The sequence below is a fragment of the Xyrauchen texanus genome, chromosome 40 (assembly GCF_025860055.1).
Source record: "Xyrauchen texanus isolate HMW12.3.18 chromosome 40, RBS_HiC_50CHRs, whole genome shotgun sequence".
NCBI classification, from domain to species: domain Eukaryota; kingdom Metazoa; phylum Chordata; class Actinopteri; order Cypriniformes; family Catostomidae; genus Xyrauchen; species Xyrauchen texanus.
In genome coordinates this window covers 2,809,275-2,834,547 of record NC_068315.1, presented here as the reverse complement: position 1 = coordinate 2,834,547, position 25,273 = coordinate 2,809,275, and the positions used below count along the sequence as shown (strand labels likewise).

The following is a 25,273-nucleotide window of genomic DNA, read 5'->3' as shown; positions in this document are numbered from 1 at the left end:
CAAAGCGCCCTTTTAACGATGTGCCTTAATGAGATTGTGAGAAACCGATGATCAGGGTCATAGAGTTAAAGATAAACTGCTTCTATGCTATTTCACCTCAACACTCCCACCATCGGTCAAACCTCGTCTTCTCGTTTCAGTGTAATTGGTGTCATGTGCTCTTCTCACTCTTCTCATTGGCACCTATTCATTCCACATCAGCCGGTCACTCAGGCTACCCTTATGTGTCACAATCAATGTGTTTCTCGAAAAAAACCTGTTCTAAAAAGAATGGACTGTTTTTTTATGAGCGGAACAAAAATGTTAAAATAGAAGCACATAAGTTAAAACATATTTTCAATGTTTTTTTTTTTTGTATAAAAAAACTCAAAACAGAACTGTGTTGACATATTTCCTTTTGAAACTGTACCTTGGGCTGGGACACATTGAAAGGCTAGGTCCTTTTTTACTAAATAGATCATCTACAATCAGCCAATCCATAATTAAATGGGCATGAAATAACAATTTGAGTTAAAATTACATTATGTGAAAAGAAAGAGACTTCGGAGTCTCCAGAAACAGCTGAATTCAACCACCGGTTTGCAGTTCTGTTGGTGAATATTTAGCAAAAATTAACATTTGTCGTCTAATTTCCCCACTTCAATATTGAGTTGACATTTTATTCGCTTGTAGAGATCGCAGAGTGATAATAGGAGGAAATATGACTAGTGGATTATCACTTTATCCTGTTGATACGCATTTCCCCACATGCGGTAGTGACGTCACTCTGCTTACACTTAATATATAATTAACATCTATAAATGTAATTAATGTTAACAATGATACATCTTTTCAAAGGTCTAAGGGTTCAACATTGATATCCGGTCTCTTTTTCACAATAGCAATCCTCCAGAAACAGCCATTTATTTATTTGTGCATGTTTATTTGGACTTCATACCTTTATTATGAAAACACGATCGCCAGATGAATCCAGTTCAACACACTTGGGTCAATCGTCCATGACAAGCGTTCATTGAAAAACATAAAATAGAATTTTTTGTCCATAAAAATGATAAATCTGAGAAATATTGATATATTCTCCATTGTTTACATGAGATCTCGCCTTCATCATCGTTCTTCAACAAACTGCAATCTGAGCAGCATTCATGTTGTAAACTGATCTTATATATTAGAGTCTCATAAACAAACTGAGTCTGTCTCCAAAGTCTAGTTTTAAAAATGCAGCATAGTTTTATTCAGAATAGCCAAGCAGTGCTGTCAGATTTTGTGTCGTCTTGAGAGGCGGAGCCTTCATTTTACTCTGTACACCGGCAGCGATTTTACAGACATTAAAGCTGCAGGAACCTCATTTTTTGTTCGATCATCTTCAAATTTGAAACGTAACTTCTTTAGACTTGTGGCTTTGAGAACGTTGTATATCTGGGTTGTCTTGGCACTTTTATTATTGTTTTTTTAGATTATAAAAACATGTTCAGCACAAAATATTTGCATTAATATAAAGGAAATATTCACCTTCTCTAACTTAAAAAAAAATAACAACATATTTTAATTCTGAAATTTGGGAAATAAATCCCAAAGTGTCTTCTTACAAAAGATACCACAACTGTGTCCATACTCCAAAGGGTCCCATAAATACAACCATTTAAGTTCAGATGTGTCATTTTCATGGATTGTGCTCAAAAAGGGGGAGCGTATCAACAGGATTTATACCTGTATACAAATAGTGTTTATCTTTTATCCAGTTTCTAAAAACGAAGCCAAAACAAAACTGGCCCCTTTTTAAATAATAACCTTTAGTTTATATCACAGCCATGAACCATGATTATCTGCTTGTTATTGCTAATCAGCGGCAGGTGGTATTAGAGCGAGGGGAAATACTAGAAAACAATTGATTCATCCAAAATTCGGATAAGCCCCTAAGATGCAGCAGTATTTTTGGACCATTGTTGCCAAACTGAAAAACTAAAGATTATTTTATAATAGCATATATACGGCCTCAACAATAACAGCCCCCAAACTACATTTTAGTCTTCGTGGGGTCTGAAACACAAAATTGTATGAATATACAATAAACACCTGTAGCGATAAAAAAAAAAAAAAAACATTTTTTTGATGACATAACTGAACCCTACATTAGGTTTGTAATTTAAGAGTTTACGGTGGGGACATCGAGATCACTTAGAGTGCCCAACCCAAGCATCATGAGGGAGCTATGGCACTCTCTGTTTGTTTCTTTGTGTTTTTCTCCAAAGTGCTTTCTGAATCACAAGAGGCCTACAAACAACAGCGAGCAAGACAAATGTCATTGTGTGCAAATTGAGTCTCACTGGCCGAATGGAGCGCAGCTCTCGGTTTGAGAGAGGTACATTCTGACAAAGGTCATTCTTCCAAAACAACAGCACAGAGTGACTGTTAGAATCAGCTAGTATCGAAAAGACAAGATGTCCTCTGGGCTGCATAAGGTAAGAGCAGTGTTGAGAGTTTTACAAGCACATGAAATGCTGAGATCACAAAAGTGAATCTCCGGAGGAAGAATCAACAGCGTTATGCGACTTTATGAGGGGTAGAGACATCCTCTTAATAATGCATTGCTGCCTTTTGCACCAGAATCACACTCGTAAAAGATGCAGTTTACAACAAAAGCGCCGCAGGGACTCCAGAGAGCCAAATTTAAGCTGGGAAGTTTATTGAAATACAAAATGGTCTTCAGCTAGAATCTTCCTTTCTCCCAATAAGAAAAACACAGTGGCACATCCACGACCAAGTCTCGCCACTTTCGCACATATGCAAAACTCCCCACATAGCTTTATATACAGCATAACAGCATGAGCCCACAAGTAAAAATCCCATTCAATTTTTCCATAGGTGAAACACGTGACAGACGTGCCATGAGCTACAAGGTTGTTAATTGATGATATATGCTTCTGTTGATGCCACAGACCACATTATTTCAACTTCAAAAATAGAATAATTCCCGAATAAGAACTACACTACCCATGATCCTCAAGAGAAATGACTCACCGAGTCTTCATTCAATGTCACCTGCATTATTCTCAGCTCACACTGTGATGAATGTGACTATATATAAAAGTGTTAATCAGATCCAGTGTGAAACAGCAACACTATTTTAAGATCTGTAAGACTGATTCTTGGAAGCTCATAGCAAGGGCCCATTCAAAGGACAAAATTAACTGTAACCAGATGTAAAAAGGAAACCATGCATCCCCTATGGACCGCGCATGCCCATCCCATAGATGATATAGTTGGTGACCCAAGATCCTTCGCACGGGTACCGAGAACTAAGTCTATTATTAATGAGCTGATCACAACTTCCAAAGGGGGAATGCTTAAAACCCTGGGATCATGGGCAGACTGTCACATATATATATATGCATCATTTCATGATATGTCTTTACATTGCACTGAAAAATGCTTAACATTGCGAGAAAGAACATACAAATATGTGGCTTAATGTACTACATTAAAATTTTCTTACATTTCACAACAGACACTATTTCATGCCAACACTGTTATCCAAGGAGAATTCAAATCAAATGTACGTTTTGACTTTTTTTGCACATTATAAGTCATTACGTTTCTACAGAACAGGCACCACATGTGACTTTCAGATGTAAAAGTGAAAGTGGAGATTTAGAGTAAAAAAAAAAAGGATTAAATTGATCTGTTTCGCACCCACACCTATTATATCAATATTGAAGATATCAATTTAAACACTGGAGTCATGTGGATTTGTTTTATGTGCTTTTCAGAGCTACAAATGGCTGGTCACCATTCACTTGCATTGTATGGACACAGAGAGCTGAGATATTCTTCTAAAAATCTTCATTTGTGTTCTGCTGAAGAAAGAAAGTCATACACATCTGGGATGGCATGATAGTGAGCAAATGATGAGAGAATTTTACATTTTGGCTGAACTATCCCTTTAATTATAGGGAATACAACAGAAATGCATTGTCTTTCTCCATGGATCTACTTTTGGCAAAATATAGTGTTTATTCAACATAAGTTTAATTAAAAAATCTCCCTGGCTCTCTCTTGGCTGATAGATAATTATAATATATTTAAACAAGCATATCTGTCACCCTTCCTTCAACTATTCAATTACATGTTGTATCATGTATACAATTCGACAGGCAAATAATCACTGTTGCTTGACCATGCAAAAACCTGCAGTAGCTCAATTATGTTAACTGCACGTCTAAACGAACAGAAAGACTGCACACTAAAGTACATGAACATCACAGGCTGAAAAACTAGTGCTTCGTTACCTCATTCAAATGGTGCTCAATGAGTGTGAGCACAAGGAAGTGATGTGCACTCCTGTGAGGTGAAGGATCTTCCATTAGCACTTGACACGCAGCTGTCTGCTGAGAGATGCCCACACACCTCTACGAATTCCAATATCAAAGCCTGACCCTCCTCCTCTCCAGCAATCAAACCCAGGAAGGGCATCGCAAAACTCAAATCCCAACACTATCCTTCTCAACAGCATTCCTCCAAAGTGGAGAGAAGACCACCGATATGTTAGGAATACATCAGTCATGCCAAAACCGCAAATTTGATTCTGACACATGTCTACTATTCCAACAGGGACAGAAGTGAAAATAACTCAACACTTAAGAGAGAGGAAAAAAAGAAAAAGTGTCAGTCTGGTAAAGAAATATACAGTAGGGGATCTTACACCAAATCTTGTTTTACAAAACTTTCATCAAAACTTCTTGTTTTGTTTGCTGTTACAGACATGTAGAATTTCCTGCGTTATTTAGAACAATATATTTGTATAATTTTCAAGCAAACATGAATGGTGCCATCAAGTGCAAAATCGGCGCCATGAAGCTAGTTGGTTGTGAGTGGTTGCTAAGGCGTTGCTATGCGGTTGCTGGGGGATTCAAGAAGGCCTAGCCTGGTCAAAATAGCGATAAAATTATGCTAAGGTGTTCTGGGAGGTTGATAGTCATGGTGGATAAAGTACTCTATTTAGTCTTTCCTTTTACCTTTATTCAACCGGGTTAGTCTCTTGAGATCACAAATCTCTTTTCCGAGACATGGCCAAAATGGCAGGATAAAACGTTGTAACAATTAACTTAAAAACACAACAGATACACTATTTTAATGTGTCCTTGTTAGAGAGTAATTACGCAAGTAATTACTGATTATTACTACTTAATAACATGTACTCATTATAGGTTTAGAGTTGGGGTAAATGTTTGGTTTAGGAATAGTTGCTTGTAACTACACATAATTGTTATAAACTGTTGCTAACTATACAAATACATGTAATATGTGTACAAGGACACATTAAAAATAAAGTGTTACCAATACAATTACTTAAAGGAATATTCTGAGTTCAAGGTAAATTGACAGCATTTGTGGCATATTGTTGATTACCACGAAAGGTAATTTTGACTAAACATCTGGGTTGCAATAAAGCACTTACAATGGAAGTGAATGGGGGAATGTTACATTTTGTCAATTTGTTAATGTTAAAATACTGTTTTTGAAATATAGCCACAAGATGTAAACAAAATGCATGTTTACGTGCTTTTAGTACGATAAAAACACTTAATAACCTTTTCTGAGTAAAGTTATGGCTCTGTTGTAATGATGACAAAACACTGTAAACACGCACAGCGATTTAAAGAACTTTACAGCTCAAATAACACACGAGTTTAAACATACAAATTAATGCAAGTACTTTTAAAATGATTCCTTCTGCCTTAAAACCTTTAAAAAAATCGACTTCAAACCACTAACTTCAAGCATGAACAATAGTTTAAGTAATGCTTGCTTTAAACAGCAATAATTATATTGAAAGTTGACACGGCTGCAATAGGAAGTTCATGTTTAACTTCCTGTTAGCTGTGAAAGCATTTTAAACCTTGATCTCCTGCGCTGGAGGCATTTTGGCAGAGGAGAGGTATGAATAAAACAAAACAAAACAAGAGAGAGCGAGAAGAGAATTGTAATGAATGGCTTCGTTTTGGCAGCCACTACACTTCTGATACATTGCGACACATTGATGCACACCAATATATGCAACCACTAAATGCTGTTTGCATTGATGGCAAAAAAGATATACATTCGGATAAGCATTTTAGCCCACTTCTGATTGCTGTTTCTAAGCAACAGCAGCATGCATGTTAAAGGATGGACGTGTGAGAGGGAGAGAGTGAAATGTAAGCAACAATGTATCCTCTAATCAGCAGAGGTAAGCTGTGATGAGTATTCCTGTCATGTCACAGTTACCCAAAGTATTTGTATTATACACTACCAGTGAAAAGTTTTAGAAATCATCCATCGATCTGTACATCTATCTAGTTAAGTTCCCTTAACACGTTGAGAAAAGAAATCTACAATTTGATACTTACTTATTTTGCATCATGTTCATTATGACCCAGTCAGCAGGATAGACATTCTTCCCGATGAGATCCTTAAACATGATAAACGTCTCCATGAGGAAATCCTGAAAGAGAACAACAACATTCCAGATGCAAAATGAGATCGAATATCCCGTCGGCATTGTGACTCAGTGGTTAGCACTGTTGCCTCACAGCAAGAAGGACCTGGGTTCGAGTCCCGGCTCAACTAGGGCCTTTCTGTGTGGAGTTTGCATGTTCTCCCCATGTTTGCGTGGGTTTCCTCTGAGTGCTCCGATTTCCCCCACAAGTCCAAATACATGCAGGTTAAGTGAATAGGAGAATCTAAATTGCCCCGTATGTGTGTGAGTGAGAGCCACCCAGCTACTGGAGGTTGCGTCAGGAAGGGCATCCAGTGTAAATCTTGTGCCGAATCAAATATATATATACATGTGGACTATCACAAAACGGACCCTGCACCTATGTGGGACAAACGCTAGGAAAGAGAAACAATGAGATCCGGGTATAATGTAGCTTTTCACTGTACCATTTCTAAATAAAAGCCTGCATTACATTATTAAAGATTCACACACACAAAAAAAATAAAATAAGTGTCAATCAAACAGCTTTTGGCCAGTTATAAAAACAAAAACACAGTCCACTTAGTGAGCACACTTACAGCACCTGTGTGGAAAAGCTTGTGTGTTCTAGTACATATAGGGTCAAACTCACCACCACATCCGAGCGCATCTTCCCAAACGTGATGATGAGGTGTGTGTAGTGATAATCGTCCATTTGCCTCAGAGTGGCCGTCATACACGCTACAAAACTGCCCTACAAACAGAAAGAGAGACAGTTCATCAGTACAAACAGAGCACCTACATTACCGACAGTATCAATCATAAACTGACAGATATTGACTGACAGGACCAAAGAGCTGCTTTTAAAGTGCCACAATCAAATAGAGTTATCCTATAAAGGGAATCTCACACAGATACACTGTTAAAGCCAAACAACAAAAATTCACCTGATGAAGAAACCAAATGAAGGAATAAAACATCAAAGCATTATTTCACATAATGATGAAGAAGTTGAAGAGTATAATTTCTCTTTCATCACCGAATAGGGCTGGGCGATATGGCCAAAATTGTGATCACGATAATCTTTTTCACATTTACACATTGCACTTTCTTTTATTTATTTCAAAGTTGATGGAAGAAAAGAAGAAAAAATACATTATAAACAGTCAAAATAGTCTCTACAAAACTGCACAGGGGTCCAGAGACGGCCAAAGCAGTGGGGTCTGCGGGATCTTTTACCAATTTTACCGTCTTTTACCGTTTATCAATTGAAAATGAATGTTAAAAGATCATCTGTTTGTTCTGAAGCATAGTGACATCAGTCAAGTATTTGTTGGAATATTTTTACATTAAAATGAAATATGTTTTATATTTCTTTAGATTCAGATACCCAAGTATGGGGCATAAAAGCCCTTGTGACTGTGGAATGATGCTGAATGTGGGTTCAGGGGTGTCCCGAGAGAAAATTTAGAAAATGTTTTTTTAAAAATTTAAAAAACCTTTGTATATTTTTATTAAAGTGAGAGACTAGTCTACCAACTAGTAATTTTAGTCTTTTCTTATCCATTCCAGACATCTAATTAATTTTCACAAAATTAGAACAGAAATCGATGTTTATTCGATTTGTTTATTATTAAAGGCTCGTAACATGCTGATTAATAAAGATACATTTAGATGGGAAAAACGTTTTGGTCTAAAAAGGTGCTTTGAAACCACGTCAACTCATGCGGCGCTTCATGTCTACACACATGCAGGGAAAAGAGGCGACGCGTGCGGAGCGGGACAGGGCAGAAATGATTCATGTTTGGTGCTAGAGAACAATATTCAAGATTACAGCACAGAAAGATCAGAGCTGTTGTCCACATCACTGTTGTTCTGCCGCGCTCTTCGCTAGAGACGATGAGAGAGCGCAACCGTTGTCATGAAGTCTTGCGGTGCGGATGGAATCAATCCGGTGTCTGACGTAGCCTAATCGTTAGCAAGGCAGCTAGCATTAGCAAGTTCATCCAGTCTGACCCTACGTTACCACTGGCGCGTTGTGAGCGAAGCTGAGAGCGTTTTCAATTCATTCCTATGAAAGCCGAGCGTCATGCTTGGAAGGTGGATCGTAGGATTAGCAGCGGTGCGGAGCGAGATCTCTCCTAGCGCTGTGAGCGCATTTCGTCCGGCCCAGTGGAAACACAGCCTGAGAAAGCCAAACTGCTTGTGTTTTAGAGACACACAGTAAATATCGAAAATTCCTCAAAAGCTTATCGTGGATTTTCTTTATCGTGATATATATCGATATCGTTTTATCGCCCAGCCCTATCACCGAATTGATTGTTTTCAAACAGATTTATCGATCAATCTGACATTCGCTGTACAAAGAGAAAGGCCTGCACCAAACTCGTTCCATTGGTTGAGCCTATATTGCCCTGTCAGGCTGCTTAAAGTTTTTTTGGGGGGATGAGAATCAACCTATGGCTTGCTTATAGGTGTCTCTGCATATAAAGCTGGAACACGAGAAAATATTTTAGCAGAGACAAATACACACTGCAGTGTAATACAGAGAACACTACGTGTTTGACAACAATATTTCACCAATCTGACTGAAATACACAGTGGGGATCTAATGATAAATCCACTTTACAGCATTGAGGATTCATGCTGATATAACATGCAATTAACCAGAAACCAATTGCTGAGATCTGAAACAGAGGGGAATTAAAACAAATACAACACAATGCAATAAAACACTTCATATGAGCAGCTTATTAAAACATACTGCAATTAGGTGCTGAGAAATCTTACTAGAAATTCAAAGGCCATTTATGCAATATTAAAATAATGATCGTAAAAGTGAGAATAAAAGTATCAAATGTAATAAAAAAATGCAAGTTTATCCAATTTATAGCATGAAATCTATCTGAAGAACATGATGGTAACTAAGCTAAATTAAAGGCATAATTTAACTGTTAATAGAGATAAAATTTTTGGAAAGTATGATACATTTTAGCCCAAAATTAAAAGGAAAACAATAAAAAATTGTGTTTTGCACAAATGGTATATGGTCCGCAGTCGTATAGCACCTTTATAACCTTAGCGGTATTCAAAGCGCCTTATACTGCGTCTCATTCACCCATTCACACACCAGTGACGCACAGCTGCCATGCAAGGCGCTAGCCTGTCATTGGGAGCAACTTGGGGTTCAGTGTCTTCCCCAAGGACACTTCGGCATGTGGAGTCGTGTGAGCCGGGAATCGAACAGCCAACCCTGTGATTAGTGGCCGACCTGCTCTACCACCTGAGCCACAGCCACCCCTAACAATGAAAATGAAGCCTATTTTAAAGCTGAAGTATATAATTTCTGCGCCACTAGCGCCAACAACGGAATGCTTTTGAATACACCGCCCATCTGCCGTTAGTCAAACAAACAGTCAGTCTCGCCCCCAATTCACAGCATTGGTTGAGTAACGTAGGGGACGTGGTCTAATCAGATCCCTCAAAACAAACAGCAATTTTCATAGTGCAACAGAAACATAGTGCTCACGGTTTTTGAGAAAATATTCCTCTGAATGGCTTACGTATAGATGTCTCTGCATATTAAGTTGAGATAGAAGAATTTAAACACTGAAAAAGTTCAGCTTTCAGTCCAATATTTTTCTTCTTTCTTTTGCATTGTGACATTCTTGACAATTAATCAATTAACCCCATTTTCATGATGCAAGGGCGATTATAAGTGGGGAGAAAGTACAAAAAGGTACAGAATATGGCCACTTTTACTGACAAAATGTGGCAGTCCAATTAGTTTAAAAGCCTCCTCTTTCATCTTTGCTAATTTTCTTGTTATTTTGCAGCCATCTAAAAGATGGAAAGAAATTTCCACAAGATTCCACATGAACAAACATTGCTAATAGCAACCAGCCGAAAATGACGCCTTTGCACTTTGAAAGTGTGACAGGGCCATTCTGCGCTTCCTCACATTCAGCTTGATTTTCATTTGCAAGTCTCTCCTGCAGCTGTAATTAGGTCTGGCCTACATAACTCAGCAGAGGCACAACACGGCGATGTTCATAACATGATTTCCCTCTCTCTCTCTCTCTCTCTCTCTCTCTCTCTCTCTCTCTCTCTCAGTCTCACCTCGTGGAGAAAATACTGAACAGAATATTCTTCTAAAATGCAAAGTCTGTAGAATGCAAGATGTAAAAGTTTTTCTGTGAAATATTTATGTAACTTAGCACCGATGTGGCATGCAATCTCTAAATTTAAACACACACACACACACACATATATATATATATATATATATAGCTGTTGTTGCAGTTATTTAGAAAAGAGTATATTTTACACAGCATGCCAGTGGTAAACATGGTTAGCCTGGAGTGAGAACTTAACGTTCTGTGATTCTACTAATGAGAGAAAACATTTGCAAATAGGTGCTGACAACCTAAACCATCACTAGGGGAAAAGTCCAAAGAACAAATGAGGAAAAACAAAGACAAATAACAGAGGTCTGCCTCATTGCATTAATATTTATGGAGAAAGTTTAAAAAGTCAGAAACTGGAGTGAGTGTTGGCAGGAGCAGGGAAAGACCTGTGTATCTACAGGAAAGAGCCAGGAGATGTACGCAGGCACAAAGAATAATAACTAACTCTTTCTTTTCTTTAGCCTTTATAATCATACAATTATTAATGATGAAGGGTCTGTCCTTATCTGTCAGATAGTAGATTCCTGTTGTGTTCCGCATGGCTTTTGTTATTCAGCAGAATTACACAAGATTTCGTTTATTTGTGGCACTGCAGAAGTCTTTCCCACAGCTGACGGGCAGTGAGCCATTATTTGTGATTTAGCAAAGTGTGAAAGCTGCAAAACTCTGAATGCATACTCAGAGAAAACTTTTAAATGAAATCAGTTTCTCTAATCTCATGGAAGTGAGGGAGGGACGATGGATGGATTGATCCAAAGGAAGGACAGAAGGAAGGAGAGAGGGAGGGAAGAGAAGGTAGGAAAAAAATGGACAAAGAGATGAATGGAAGGAGATAAGAAAAGAAGGATATATGATGGATGAGGGATGGATGGAAGGAAGTGAGGAAGGTTGGATGGATGGAATGAAGAAAGGAAGGACAGACAGAAGGAGGGAGGGAGGTATGTAAGGAAGGTAGGAGGGAGGGAAAATTGATGGATGGAAGGGAGGAAGGATAGGTGATGGATGGAATAAAGAAAGGAAGGACAGATGGAAGGAGAGAGGGAGGGAAGGAAGAATGGAAGGTAGAAAAAATAGAGAAAGAAATGAATGGAAGGAAGGAAGGAAGGAAGGAAAGATGAGGGAGGGAGGGATGGAAGGAAGGTAGGAAAAATTGATGGATGGATGGATGGATGGTAGGAAGGAATTGAGGAAGGATGATGATGGATGGAATAAAGGAAGGAAGGACAGAAAGAAGGAGGGAGGGAGGGAAGCAGGAAAAGTAGGAAAAATGGGAAATGAAATGAATGGAAGGAAAGAAGGAAGGATAGATGATGGATGAGGGAGGGAGGGCTGGAAGGAGGGAGTGAAAATTGAAGGATGGATGGGAGTGAGGAAGGATGGATGGATGGAATAAAGGAAGGAAGGACTGAAAGAAGGAGGGAGGGAGGGAAGAAGGAAAAGTAGGAAAAATGGAGAAAGAAATGAATGGAAGGAAATAAGGAAGGATAGATGATGGATGAGGGAGGGAGGGATGGAAGGAAGGTAGGGAAAATTGATGGATGGGTGGAAGGAAGTGAGGAAGGATGGATGGATGATGATGGAATAAAGGAAGGAAGGAAGGACAGAAGGAAGGTGAGCGGGAGGGAGGGAGGATGGATAGATGGGATGGATAGATGATGGATGAGGGAGGGAGGGAGGGAAGGAAGGAAGGAGAGAGGGAAAATTGATGGATGGAAGGAAGGAAAGGAGGAAGTAAAAAAATGAAGGATGAGTGGGTGGAAATAATAAATGAAAAGTACAGATGGATGGATGATTTCAAAAATTTTACAAATAATTAGTTCAGAATAAGTTACTCAGTTCTGACTGTAACATGTAAACATTATGAATTAATGCTGATATGATGAAAAGGGATTTTATTTAAAAACAGAAAACAGTGCTCGTTAAATTTAGATTATAAGCCTCCTCACTTCCTCTTGCCTGTCTTTTCTCTTGAACATCAAATGGGATCCTGCAGACAATGCTTTGGGGAGGAATCACTCATAACAAACTCAATGCTCACATTTCAGCTAAGAGAGACAAAGGCAGCATCCTCTCAGGTTCATCTCTCTCCTTCATCTGTATTGGGCTCCCCAGCCCGTTGCTATGGAAACTGTTTTTGTAAGGAGGTCGATCAAATAAAAGTCAGCCAGAAAGAATGAGATCCTGCTCAAGAGTTTTCTCTGACTTCTGTGAGAGAAATTCCGGTGTGTTCCGATCACAGATATGACACTAGCACTTTAGAGTCAAGCTCTACACAGTCTGGAGGACTCCCCAATTCCATAATGAGAAACCAATGAACCACAGACCAGGGTTCCCATCCTTTTTGACCAATTAATTTAAAGGACATTTAAAGACCCCATGAAAGGACTTGGCTAATGCTGTTTACAGGTCTTTCACTACAACCAAAAAGCCACTATAGTAATAATAATAGCTCTTCCTCCAAAGGAAAAGAGTTTGTGGGCAATGTTAACCCATAAATCAATCAGGGATGCACACTTCAAATCTCCACCAACAATAGTATACCGCCAGCGTCATTTTGGCATACTATTTTCAAAGTAACTTGATTTGGGATTGTTAAACCTTATTTCACTAACATCCAAATTATTGTAGCATTTGATGATGAAGAGGATCAGTGGAGAGGAGAAAGGAAAAGAAAAAAGGAAGAAATTTAAAAAAGAAACAGAAGGAAAGGAAAAGGAGGAAGAGGAGGAAAGGGGGCAGGGAGAGGAGCGAAGAAAAAATTAAAGGAATGTAAAGTAAAAGAAAGGAAAGGAAAGAGGAGAATGGAATGAAATATGAAATGAGATGAGAGGAGACTATTAAGGGAAAGGCAGAGGAGAAGAAAAAAGGAAGTGGAGAAGAGAGGAAAAATGTTAATGTCAAGGAGATGACAAATGGAAAGGAAAGGGAGAAGGGAGGAAAGAAAAGAAAATAAAGGCATAAGGAAGAAAAGGAAGAGGGGAGGAAGTGAAAATGAAAAGGGAGAGAAGACGAGAGAAGACAATGAATGATGATGAGATGAAAAACAGAAAGGAAAGGAAGAGGGGAGGAAAGGAAAGCAAAGGAAAGGAAGAAAAGAGGGGAGGAGAGGAGAATAGATGAGAATAAAGAAACTGAAAGGAAAAGAAGAGGGGAGGAAAGGGAATGAAAGGAAAAGAAGAGGGGTGGAAAGGGAATGAAAGGAAAATAAGAAGGGAGAAAAGGGAATGAAAGGAAAAGAAGAGGGATGGAAAGGGAATGAAAGGAAAAGAAGAGGGATGGAAAGGGAATGAAAGGAAAAGAAGAGGGGAGAAAAGGGAATGAAAGGAAAAGAAGAGGGATGGAAAGGGAATGAAAGGAAAAGAAGAGGGATGGAAAGGGAATGAAAGGAAAAGAAGAAGGGAGGAAAGGGAATGAAAAGAAAAGAATAAGGGAGGAAAGGGAATGAAAGGAAAAGAAGAGGGGAGGAAAGGGAATGAAAGGAAAAGAAGAGGGAGGAAAGGGAATGAAAGGAAAAGAAGAGGGAGGAAAGGGAATGAAAGGAAAAGAAGAAGGGAGGAAAGGGAATGAAAGGAAAAGAAGAGGGGAGGAAAGGGAATGAAAGGAAAAGAAGAGGGGAGGAAAGGGAATGAAAGGAAAAGAAGAAGGGAGGAAAGGGAATGAAAGGAAAAGAAGAAGGGAGGAAAGGGAATGAAAAGAAAAGAAGAGGGGAGGAAAGGGAATGAAAGGAAAAGAAGAGGGGAGGAAAGGGAATGAAAGGAAAAGAAGAGGGGAGGAAAGGGAATGAAAGGAAAAGAAGAAGGGAGGAAAGGGAATGAAAGGAAAAGAAGAGGGGAGGAAAGGGAATGAAAGGAAAAGAAGAGGGGAGGAAAGGGAATGAAAGGAAAAGAAGAGGGGAGGAAAGGGAATGAAAGGAAAAGAAGAAGGGAGGAAAGGGAATGAAAGGAAAAGAAGAAGGGAGGAAAGGGAATGAAAGGAAAAGAAGAAGGGAGGAAAGGGAATGAAAGGAAATGAAGAGGGGAGGAAAGGGAATGAAAGGAAAAGAAGAAGGGAGGAAAGGGAATGAAAGGAAATGAAGAGGGGAGGAAAGGAAATGAAAGGAAAAGAAGATGAGAGGAAAAGGAATGAAAGGAAAAGGAGAGGGGAGGAAAGGGAATGAAAGGAAAAGGAGAGGGGAATAAAAGGAAAGAAGAAGGGAGGAAAGGGAATGAAAGGAAAAGAAGAAGGGAGGAAAGGGAATGAAAGGAAAAGAAGAGGGGAGGAAAGGGAATGAAAGGAAAAGAGGAGGGGAGGAAAGGGAATGAAAGGAAAAGGAGAGCTGATGCAAAGAAAAAGAAAGGATAAAGGAAGAAGACACAAAAGGAAAGAAATGGGGAGAGTAGATGAGAAGAGAAGAAACTGAACATCTTTTACATCTTTTACATCTCCCTGCTGTCTGTCATCGAGTCGCTGAGACAGGCGAGAGCTGAATCGAGATCATCCGTTCTGATTTTGCTGGACCTTTCTGCTGCCTTTGACACAGTCAACCATCAGATCCTACTCTCCACCCTCTCTAAACTGGGTATCACTGGAACTGTGCTTGACTGGTTCAACTCTTATCTCTCAGAAAGGTCCTTTGAGGTAGCATGGAGAGGGGAAGTATCCAAGCCACACAAGTTACCTACTGGGGTACCTCAGGGATCAGTGCTTGGGCCACTTCTCTTCTCCATATACACAACATCACTGGGACCCATCATCTAGTCACATGGTTTCTCTTACCACTGCTACGCTGATGACACGCAACTCTACTTGTCTTTCCAGCCCAACGACACCACAGTGACCATTCGAATCGCTGCCTGTCTGGCAGACATCTCGGCCTGGATGAAGGAACACCACCTTCAACTCAACCCTGCCAAGACCGAACTCCTTGTCTTTCCAGCCAACCCGGCTGTTGAACACAACATCACCGTGCAGCTGGGTCCAACTACAGTTTCGCCTTCCAAAACGGTCAGAAATCTAGGGGTAACCATTGATGATGAGCTAAATTTCACAGACCACATTTCAAAAACTGCAAGATCTTGTAGATTTACACTCTACAATATCAGGAAGAAAAGACCCTTCCTCTCTGTACATGCCACACAACTGCTTGTTCAGTCACTTGTCATAACTAGACTGGACTACTGTAATGCTCTCATTGCAGGCCTTCCTGCATGTGCTATTAGACCCCTGCAAATGATCCAGAATGCAGCAGCACGTCTGGTCTTTAATGAGCCTAAGAGAGCCCATGTTACACCACTCTTTGTCTCTCTCCACTGGCTGCCGGTTCATGCACATATTAAATTCAAGGCCCTAATGCTGGCATATAAAACAGTCACTGGGTCTGCTCCAGCACACCTAAAAACATTTATGCAGAGCTACATTCCCACCAGAAGCCTGCGGTCGGCTAAGGAACGTCGCCTTGTCGTACCAAAACAAAGAGGCACCAAAACACTTTCCCGGACTTTCAGTTTCATCATACCACGGTGGTAGAATGACCTTCCCAACTCAATCCGGGAAGCTAACTCACTCTCTATCTTCAAAAACACATCTTTTCCAAAAGCACTTAACCGGTCACAAAAAAAAAAAATATATATATATATATATAGATTATTTTATTTTTTTTTAATATATATTTACATTTCTTTTTGCACTTAAATCTGTTTTGTATACTATTTTGATGATAGTGAAACTTTGTAATATGGCACTTTTTGTACCACTGTCTCCCTAAGATGATTCGCTGATGTTCTTCCTCTTTTGTAAGTCGCTTTGGATAAAAGCGTCTGCCAAATGAATAAATGTAAATGGTTTAGTAATTTGGCTTCAGGTGGACTCAGTTTTATTACTGCAGTGAAGCATGTTCATTTACAGCTAAATCACACTAATTAAATAATGTCTCCGTCAGATAGAAATGGAGCCGTTAAGACAGAACCCCTGTAAGCTCAGCAGAAGAGAGAAGACTCATGAAGAGAGACAGCAAACATCTGAGAGGAACATCTGGAGCCACCGCATCAGTGTGACGATTAGAATCAATGCCAAAACGTCAAGAAAACTGCAGGGAAACCTTTACAATAACAATTAACTGACTTAATGGGGACATATCAAAGAAAGTACCAGAGTACACTTCAGTTTTCTGCATATCTACCATCGTACCAGCCATGCCTAGAGTTCTGCATCTGCACATCACCATATACAATTGTGATCCTACACACCCGGTCCCGTATTAGGCTAATCAAGCCTCCGTGAGGGATAAAGGTCGACTGCAGAGGATCGTGCGAGAGAGAGAGAGTTAGTTAGTTTACGGACATGTCGGTCATGTGTGTTTGTGTCCTTGTTTTAAGTTTCTCATTAAAATAGTACTTATATCGCCATGCCGGTTCTCGCCTCCTTTCCATTGATCCCTTTACAATAATGTACAGCCAATATCATATGTATAACATAAAACCTGTATGTGGTGACAGGTATGAGTGCTGGAGAGTGTGATACTGTGAGTGTTTTGAGTGTGAGAGATTCACACCCTTTGATTTACATTCACATTGGTGGACGAGAGCTGTAGAACAAGGGCTGACAAGTCCAAAGAGGTACATGAAACCAGCTAAAAGGTTCAAAGTACAATTCTCCCTCAGATCTGTCTCTCTTTATATGCTTGATATCGCACAAACAAGAGCAGAAGTGACAGAACTGTGAAATAGAAGGACATGGCTAGGTCTAACGTTGATTCAATAAAAAAATCACACACACACACACACACACACACACACACACACACACACACACACACACACACACGACACAAATAGACTCTGTGAAGTACCTATTGCACCCTTAAAACAAAACAAAATCATTTTTTGGGGACAGAACAGAGAGAACTTTTCTTATCAAGAAGCATTTTTGGCTGTGTGGGGTTCTTGGGATGGCGGTATGGTTCGCTGTAGATTAATAAAGTTCAAGATGTTTAATTATAGGTTGTTCAGATCACTGTATAAGTTTCTGGGTTCTTTCAATCACTAGAACGTAGATGATTTCGAGAAGATGTAAAGTTCTTTGAGGCACTTAAATATTAAAAGGCGGCCACAAAGTTCTCTCTCTCTCTCTCTCACAGACTGGACGAGGCCATGTTGAGCTTTGGCCTTAGCAGCAGCGAGGACAATGAAATCAATGAGTGCTGAATCAACACATTTGCTTCCTTCTAGTGGCCATTCTGAGAGTAAAATCTTGAAAATATATAATTAGCCAAACAGAGAATGAAGAGATGAACAAAGAAAGCATTGCAACTTAAATGAACACCTCATGAACCATTGAATGTCTTAACGACTTGTGCAGACTAGTTTTATGGTAGTCCATACTATCCTTCATTGATGAACTATTTACAGTATTTAAAGGGTGATTTTTTTGGCGAAATACTTTCTCGTATCCCATCTTAAAGGAATTTTCCAGATTCAATTAAAGTTAAGCTTAATCAACAGCATTTGTGACGTATTCAATTTTTTAGACTCATCCCTCGTTTATATAAAACATATAAAAACAGTAAAAAAAATAAATAAAATGTAACAGTAACCAAGCAAAAACAGAATGTTTCATTAACGTTAGAGTATGGTTCCTGTTTGGTTATTTTTGGGGGAACCAATTAACAATAACTAAAGGCCAGAATGGTATAAACATAAACCAACGTTCCCAGAATATTGCAGAGAGGATTTTGTGTGACAACCTAATAAGAACTTATACAGAACATTCTCTAATGGCTATTTTTTGGTTTTCTATTTATAACAATAAGCTAACATTCCCAGAACGTTGTAGGGAGGTTTCTGTGTGATAACCTAACTAACAATAAATGTATTCAGAACATTCTCTAACGGTTAAAGTTCCCAAAACACTGCATGGATGTTTTTGTGATAACCTAATAAGAACTTAAAGAACTTTCTCAATTTGATTGTTTTTAGCTTTTTTTGTATTTTTTAAAATTTTTTTACAATAAACAAACATTGCAAGAAAGTTTTTAAGATGTCTAATCTGATGTTTAGAATACATACATAACTTTCTCAAATGTGTGTTTTATATATATATATATATATATATATATATATATATATATATATATATATATATAAAACCATGTAACACAGTTGAAGGATGGGCAAGGAGGAGGCGAGAACCGGCTTGTCAACATAAATTATATTTTAATGAGAAACTCAAAAACACATAAACAAACACACATGACGGACATGTCCGTAATTCTCTCTCTCTCGAACAATCGTCACCGGCCGCCTTTATCCCTCGCGCCTCATCAGGCTGATTGGGGACCGGGCAGCGATATTCCGACCGGCCCCGCCCCTCCGCTCCACACTCCTCCCGGCGTTATCTCAGGCCGGGTGCCACCGGCATGACGTACACCCCCCATCCCTGGGGCGGGGTGTATCTTGCGTCCCGCGTGGTCATCCCCGCCTTCCTCGCCCTGGGAGGAGACAGGAGGGGAAGACAACAACAACAACAACAACAACAAAAAAAACAAAATAGGCGAGGGAAAAGGCCAACACGGTGCGACAGGGAGAGAGAGAGGAGAGAGAGAAAAGCTCACTCACCGGTTCTCTGATGTACCGTCGCGTGGTCCTCGAACACCTCCACACTCAGGCGGACGACAGCCGCTCCAACACCGGGCGAACCGGAGTGAAACCGCCGACCCCAGCGGGTAGAACGCGCCTCCGCTTTTCTGGCGGCAAATGGGGACACTCCTCCGCCCCTGGCAGTGGCTCTACCACTCCGGGCGGTCGGAGAGTTTCTTCCCTCCTCCCTCGCGGACGGCGGTCTTCCCTCGACCCCTCCGCGTCTCTGGGGACGGCAGGGCACTCCTCCGCCCGGCAGCGGCTCCTCGCTCCAGGCGGTCGGGGTATCCAGTCCCCACTTGCCCCGCGGACGACGGCCGTACTCCACATCCGGGCGGTTGGGCTACTCCGTCACCCGGCAGATGGCAGCGGCGCCCCTGGGTGGACGGCAGTGTCGAGGACTCTGCGACGGGCATCCCTCCTCCTTCCCGGTTTCAGCACCAATGTAACACAGTTGAAGGATGGGCAAGGAGGAGGCGAGAACCGGCTTGTCAACATAAATTATATTTTAATGAGAAACTCAAAAACACATAAACAAACACACATGACGGACATGTCTCTCTCGAACAATCGTCACCGGCCGCCTTTATCCCTCGCGCGCCTCATCAGGCTGATTGGGGACCAGGCGCGCGATATTCCGACCGGCCCCGCCCCCCTCCGCTCCACAAACCATAAAGTAACATTCCCAGAACATTGCAGTGAGGTTTTTGTGTGCCAACCTAATCTCAGCATAACGTATACAAAACATTCTTAAATGGTTATTTTTAGCTTTTATTTTTCATTTACATTTCATTATAATATATTTGATTATTTTTCACAAATGACTCACATAAGAGCAAAAACTCATTTAATTAAATGTTGGAAATTAATATCACAGCTGTATCATTTGCATGTGTGTGCATTTGATGCGGCACTATCAAAACATTGCTCTGTTTGTTTTGAGTGACCAGTCCTGCCTGAAACAAGAACATGGACTTAGCCGATGCCATGAGTTTGGGGTGGGACCAGATGTTAAATTGGGATTTCGGAGGTGGGGGAACCCTAAAATCTCAACCTGGGGGCCAGGCACCACTAGGGGGCCTCAGCACACTTCCAATGGGGCCTCAAGTTGACTTAAAATTTATTTAAAATATTAAATATTAAATATCTTAATTACAATGCAGAAAAAAAAATGCGTTAAGATGTATGCCTAGAAATTACACTTTCTGAATATTCTAGAAATCAAAAAAATTATCCATGATCAAGTATTTTAATCAAACATGTCTAGTTTCGGGCGAGGGGGCCTTCAAAGATTGTCTTGGACAGTGGGGGGCCTTGGAGTCAAAAAGATTGAGAACCACTGAATTAGAACATGCTACAGTTAAATCTAATTATGTTACAATTTCAAAGATGACAACTACAACTACTCTGCAAATAACAGTGAAACCTTTTACAGTGTTTTGATCTGTGTTGATGTCACTTTGAATGCGACAGATTTCAGATTCATACCCCCTTTGTGTATACAGCTTATTAGTAAAACTAAGCGAAATCGCTACTGTTTATCAGTGGATCTAAGATGAAGGCATATTACGCTATTTCTTAAGAACACGCGTCAGAATGCGGGGACGCGTTGCCTCATGCTGCTCTCGTATTCTGCCTCTACAAGCGTCCGCAACTGACTAGAGTGAAGCATAATGAACTTGAAATACTTTTGACCATGTACACTCGCTAAATAGAGGGAATGTGTCAAATGTATCAAACAAAAAGAAGCATACAGCGGAGAATACAAGAAATGGAATTGATCGACAAACAAGCATTTTTTCTTTCTTTTTGGAATCAAATGTTTGAATTTGCTTTTTGGAACGCCAATCCGGCCCAATTTAACCCCTGGGCGGGACTATATGTTAGTCTGACCAATGGGAGATGACTGGAGTGTTCAGGAAATCTCTTTGAAAATAGTCACTATTTTTCCAAATCTGTGTGAAAATAAAGAGATTTTTTCTTCTTCTCTTTTTCATGTGTTTGTGTGTCATTCAAGCAGAATATCTTTGCAGCTGTGGAGTCTGTAAATCAGTAGGTCACCATATGACATAAAGCTGGATTTTCCTTGCAATCCCCCTCCTCTCTCTCTCTCTCTCTCTCTCTCATAGCTTTGCTGTCGTCCACCCCGCCTCCTCTCTTTCTCTCTCTCTCTGGTCTCTCAGTTCTCTGAAGTGCTAGTTCAGGATGGAAGTCTTGTGTGCGCACATGCCATCGGCGAGCGCAGGACCTGTGGGCTTCATCGTCTCGGCTGCGTGAGTGTGTATGCGTGTGAGAGAGAGTAGCGGGGGAGTGCATGTTCCAGATGCATATGTGTGTCTGTTAGTGTGCATGTTTGGGGCAGTTCTCCGTGAAATGTGTTGGATGTTTTAACATTCACGAGAGGATTGACTAACGATACGTTTGGAGAAACTTCCAGCATGGCAGACCCTCTCCCTGTGTGGACATCTGTTCTTGTGCTCTGACGGACCCCTGGTGTGCCGAGAGGGATGCTGTGCTGGTCATCTCTCCCCCCTCACCTTCATCATCATCTTCATCACTGATCAGTGTCAGGAGGTGAGTCTCCAACAGTTCTCTTCCTCTACATTTTGGATTCTAACATTTGCTTGGGTCTGGACTCAATATCACCTTTAACCTATCAGTTTGCTCTCCTCTTCTTTTAATTTCATGTAATTTACCTCTAGCTGTTTCGGATGGCAAATTTCAATCTCAAAGCCTGGAAATCACACTACTTCATGCGGTACTGCATAAAAGCAAAGCTTTTAGGATACAAAACTCCGAGCCAAGAGCTAAATTCAAAATCCAGTTATCTTTATATTTTTATATCTAAAGCAATTTATATTGCATTCAAACTATAGATGTTCCCTGAGAATGAAACCTATGACCATTACTAGTTTGATATTCTACCAGTTGAGCTGCATGAGTGCTGTGGTTTTTCATACTGCCATCGGAAAGCTTAATTTAGTATTTTTATAACACACACACAGAGAGAGAGAGAGAGAGAGACAGATAGAGAGAGAGAGAGAGAGAGAGAGAGACAGACAGACAGAGAGAAAGACAGAGAGAGAGAGACACTGTAAAAGAGAAAAGTTGACTGTTGATGGTGGATTAAGAAAGAGTTTTCAGGCTGAAAGCTTTCAGAGATAAATCAGGGATGACATAAAATTTATAGTTCAGCATGATATGAAAATGATGTCGGCATTTACTCACCCCTATATTGTTCATATATATAGCTCACACCCCTCACATTTTTGTAAATATTTGATTAAATCTTTTCATGTGAACACTGAAGAAATGACAATTGCTACAATGTAAAGTAGTGAGTGTACAGCTTGTATAACAGTGTCAATGTGCTGTCCCCTCAAAATAACTCAACACACAGCCATTTATGTCTAAACCGCTGCCAACAAAAGTGAGTACACCCCTAGTGATAATGTCCAAATTGGGCACAATCTGTCAATATTTTGTGTGGCCACCATTATTTTCCAGCACTGCTTTAACCCTCTTGGTCATGGAGTTCACCAGAGCTTCACGGGTTGCCACTGGAGTCCTCTTCCACTCCTCCATGACGACATCATGGAGCTGGTGGATGTTAGAGACCTTGTGCTCCTCCACGTTCTATTTGAGGATGCCCCACAGATGCTCAATAGGGTTTAGGTCTGGAGACATGCTTGGCCAGTCCATCACCTTCACCCTCAGCTTCTTTAGCAAGGCAGTGGTCATCTTGGAGGTGTGTTTGGGGTCGTCATCATGCTGGAATACTGCCCTGGGGCCCAGTCTCCGAAGGGAGGGGCTCATGCTCTGCTTCAGTATGTCACAGTACATGTTGGCATTCATGGTTCCCTCAATGAACTGTAGCTCCCCAGTGCCGGCAGCACTCATGCAGCCCCAGACCATGGCACTCCCACCACCATGCTTGACTGTAGGAAAGACACACTTGTCTTTGTACTCCTCACCTGGTTGCCGCCACACACGCTTGACACAATCTGAACCAAATAAGTTTACCTTGGTCTCATCAGACCACAGGTCATGGTTCCATTAATCCATGTCCTTAGTCTGCTTGGCTTCAGCAAACTGTTTGCGGGCTTTCTTGTGCATCATCTTTAGAAGTTTTGATGCAGTGTGCGGCGTATGGTCTGAGCACTGACAGGCTGACCCCCACCCCTTCAACCTCTGCAGCAATGGCACTCATACGTCTATTTCCCAAAGACAACCTCTGGATATGACGCTGAGCACGTACACTCAACTTCTTTGGTCGACAATATATATAAATATATGTACACATACACACACACACACACACACACACACACACACACACACACACACACACCGATGAGCCTGACTAATATTGTGTAGGTCCCCCTCGTGACACCAACACAAGCACCTACCCGCATCTCAGTATAGCATTCAGAGATGATATTCTTCTCACCACAATTGTACAGAGCGATTACTGAGTTACTGTAGACTTTGTCAGTTTGAACCATTATGGCCATTCTCTGTTGACCTCTCTCATCATTAAGGTGTTTCCATCCACAGAACTCCCCTCACTGGATGTTTTTAGTTTTTGGTACCATTCAGAGTAAATTCTAGAGACTGTTGAGTGTGAAAATCCCAGAAATTCTCAAACCAGCCCATCCGGCACCAACAAGCCATGCTCCATATCACGGAGATAAAAAATGTCCCCATTCTGATGGTTGATGTGAAAATTAACTGAAGCTCCTGACCCGTATCTGCATTATTTTATGCACTTGTATGATTGTTGGTGCCAGATGGGCTGGTTTGAGTATTTCTGGGATTTTCAGGCAATTCTGTGTATAGAAACGCTGTTTTGGCAGCATGATGGGGACCTACACAATATCAGGCAGGTGGTTTTAATGTTGTGGCAGATCAGTGTGTGTGTGTGTGTGTATAAATTCGGGAGCACAAAAGCGGATGTTTTGCAGGATTGTTGACGCTGCTCTTTTCTATTAAATGAAAGTGAATGATTAATGGATGGATGCTGCCAGGCTCCATAAAAGCACCATGAAATTATCATAAAAGTAGTCCATTGAAATTGTGCACCGAAATCGAATTATTCCTAAACCATAGGGTTACTCCGATTCCAACATTTTGGCTTCGGTAGGATACCAGCCCTGGTACCTCTGTGTCGATGCTAATTATTAGAATCAACAAATAAAAAGCCTCACATTTTTTATGAAATTACACAGAAAATAACGATTAAAAAAACATTTCCATTAAAATTTTTCTGGATTCCATGTTAAATGTTTTAATTAAATGTTATGATCGAATGGTGTTTAATCAAATATCAAAACATTAATCAAAAATATTTCATATCTACACTCACCTAAAGGATTATTAGGAACACCATACTAATACTGTGTTTGACCCCCTTTCGCCTTCAGAACTGCCTTAATTCTACGTGGCATTGATTCAACAAGGTGCTGAAAGCATTCTTTAGAAATGTTGGCCCATATTGATAGGATAGCATCTTGCAGTTGATGGAGATTTGTGGGATGCACATCCAGGGCACGAAGCTCCCGTTCCACCACATCCCAAAGATGCTCTATTGGGTTGAGATCTGGTGACTGTGGGGGCCATTTTAGTACAGTGAACTCATTGTCATGTTCAAGAAACCAATTTGAAATGATTCAAGCTTTGTGACATGGTGCATTATCCTGCTGGAAGTAGCCATCAGAGGATGGGTACATGGTGGCCATAAAGGGATGGACATGGTCAGAAACAATGCTCAGGTAGGCCGTGGCATTTAAATGATGCCCAATTGGCACTAAGGGGCCTAAAGTGTGCCAAGAAAACATCCCCCACACCATTACACCACCACCACCAGCCTGCACAGTGGTAACAAGGCATGATGGATCCATGTTCTCATTCTGTTTACGCCAAATTCTGACTCTACCATCTGAATGTCTCAACAGAAATCGAGACTCATCAGACCAGGCAACATTTTTCCAGTCTTCAACTGTCCAATTTTGGTGAGC

General features: G+C 40.5%; 2 protein-coding genes across 2 annotated transcripts in view; one reads left to right on the top strand and one right to left on the bottom strand.

The window, feature by feature from the left end:
* dock1 (dedicator of cytokinesis 1) overlaps window positions 1–25,273 on the bottom strand; it is a 308,833-nt gene that overhangs the window by 101,447 nt on the left and 182,113 nt on the right. The window contains exons 28-29 of the mRNA XM_052112963.1: window positions 7,110–7,211; window positions 6,390–6,484 (exon numbers count right to left, since the gene is read on the bottom strand). Of these exons, the coding sequence (XP_051968923.1) occupies window positions 6,390–6,484; window positions 7,110–7,211 (197 nt within the window). The remainder of the gene's footprint in view (window positions 1–6,389; window positions 6,485–7,109; window positions 7,212–25,273) is intronic.
* The window catches only part of LOC127633719 (inhibitory synaptic factor 2A), a 52,599-nt gene continuing 49,007 nt past the window's right edge, over window positions 21,682–25,273 (top strand). The window contains exon 1 of the mRNA XM_052112997.1: window positions 21,682–21,830. The gene's annotated coding sequence lies outside the window, so the exon portion shown is untranslated. The remainder of the gene's footprint in view (window positions 21,831–25,273) is intronic.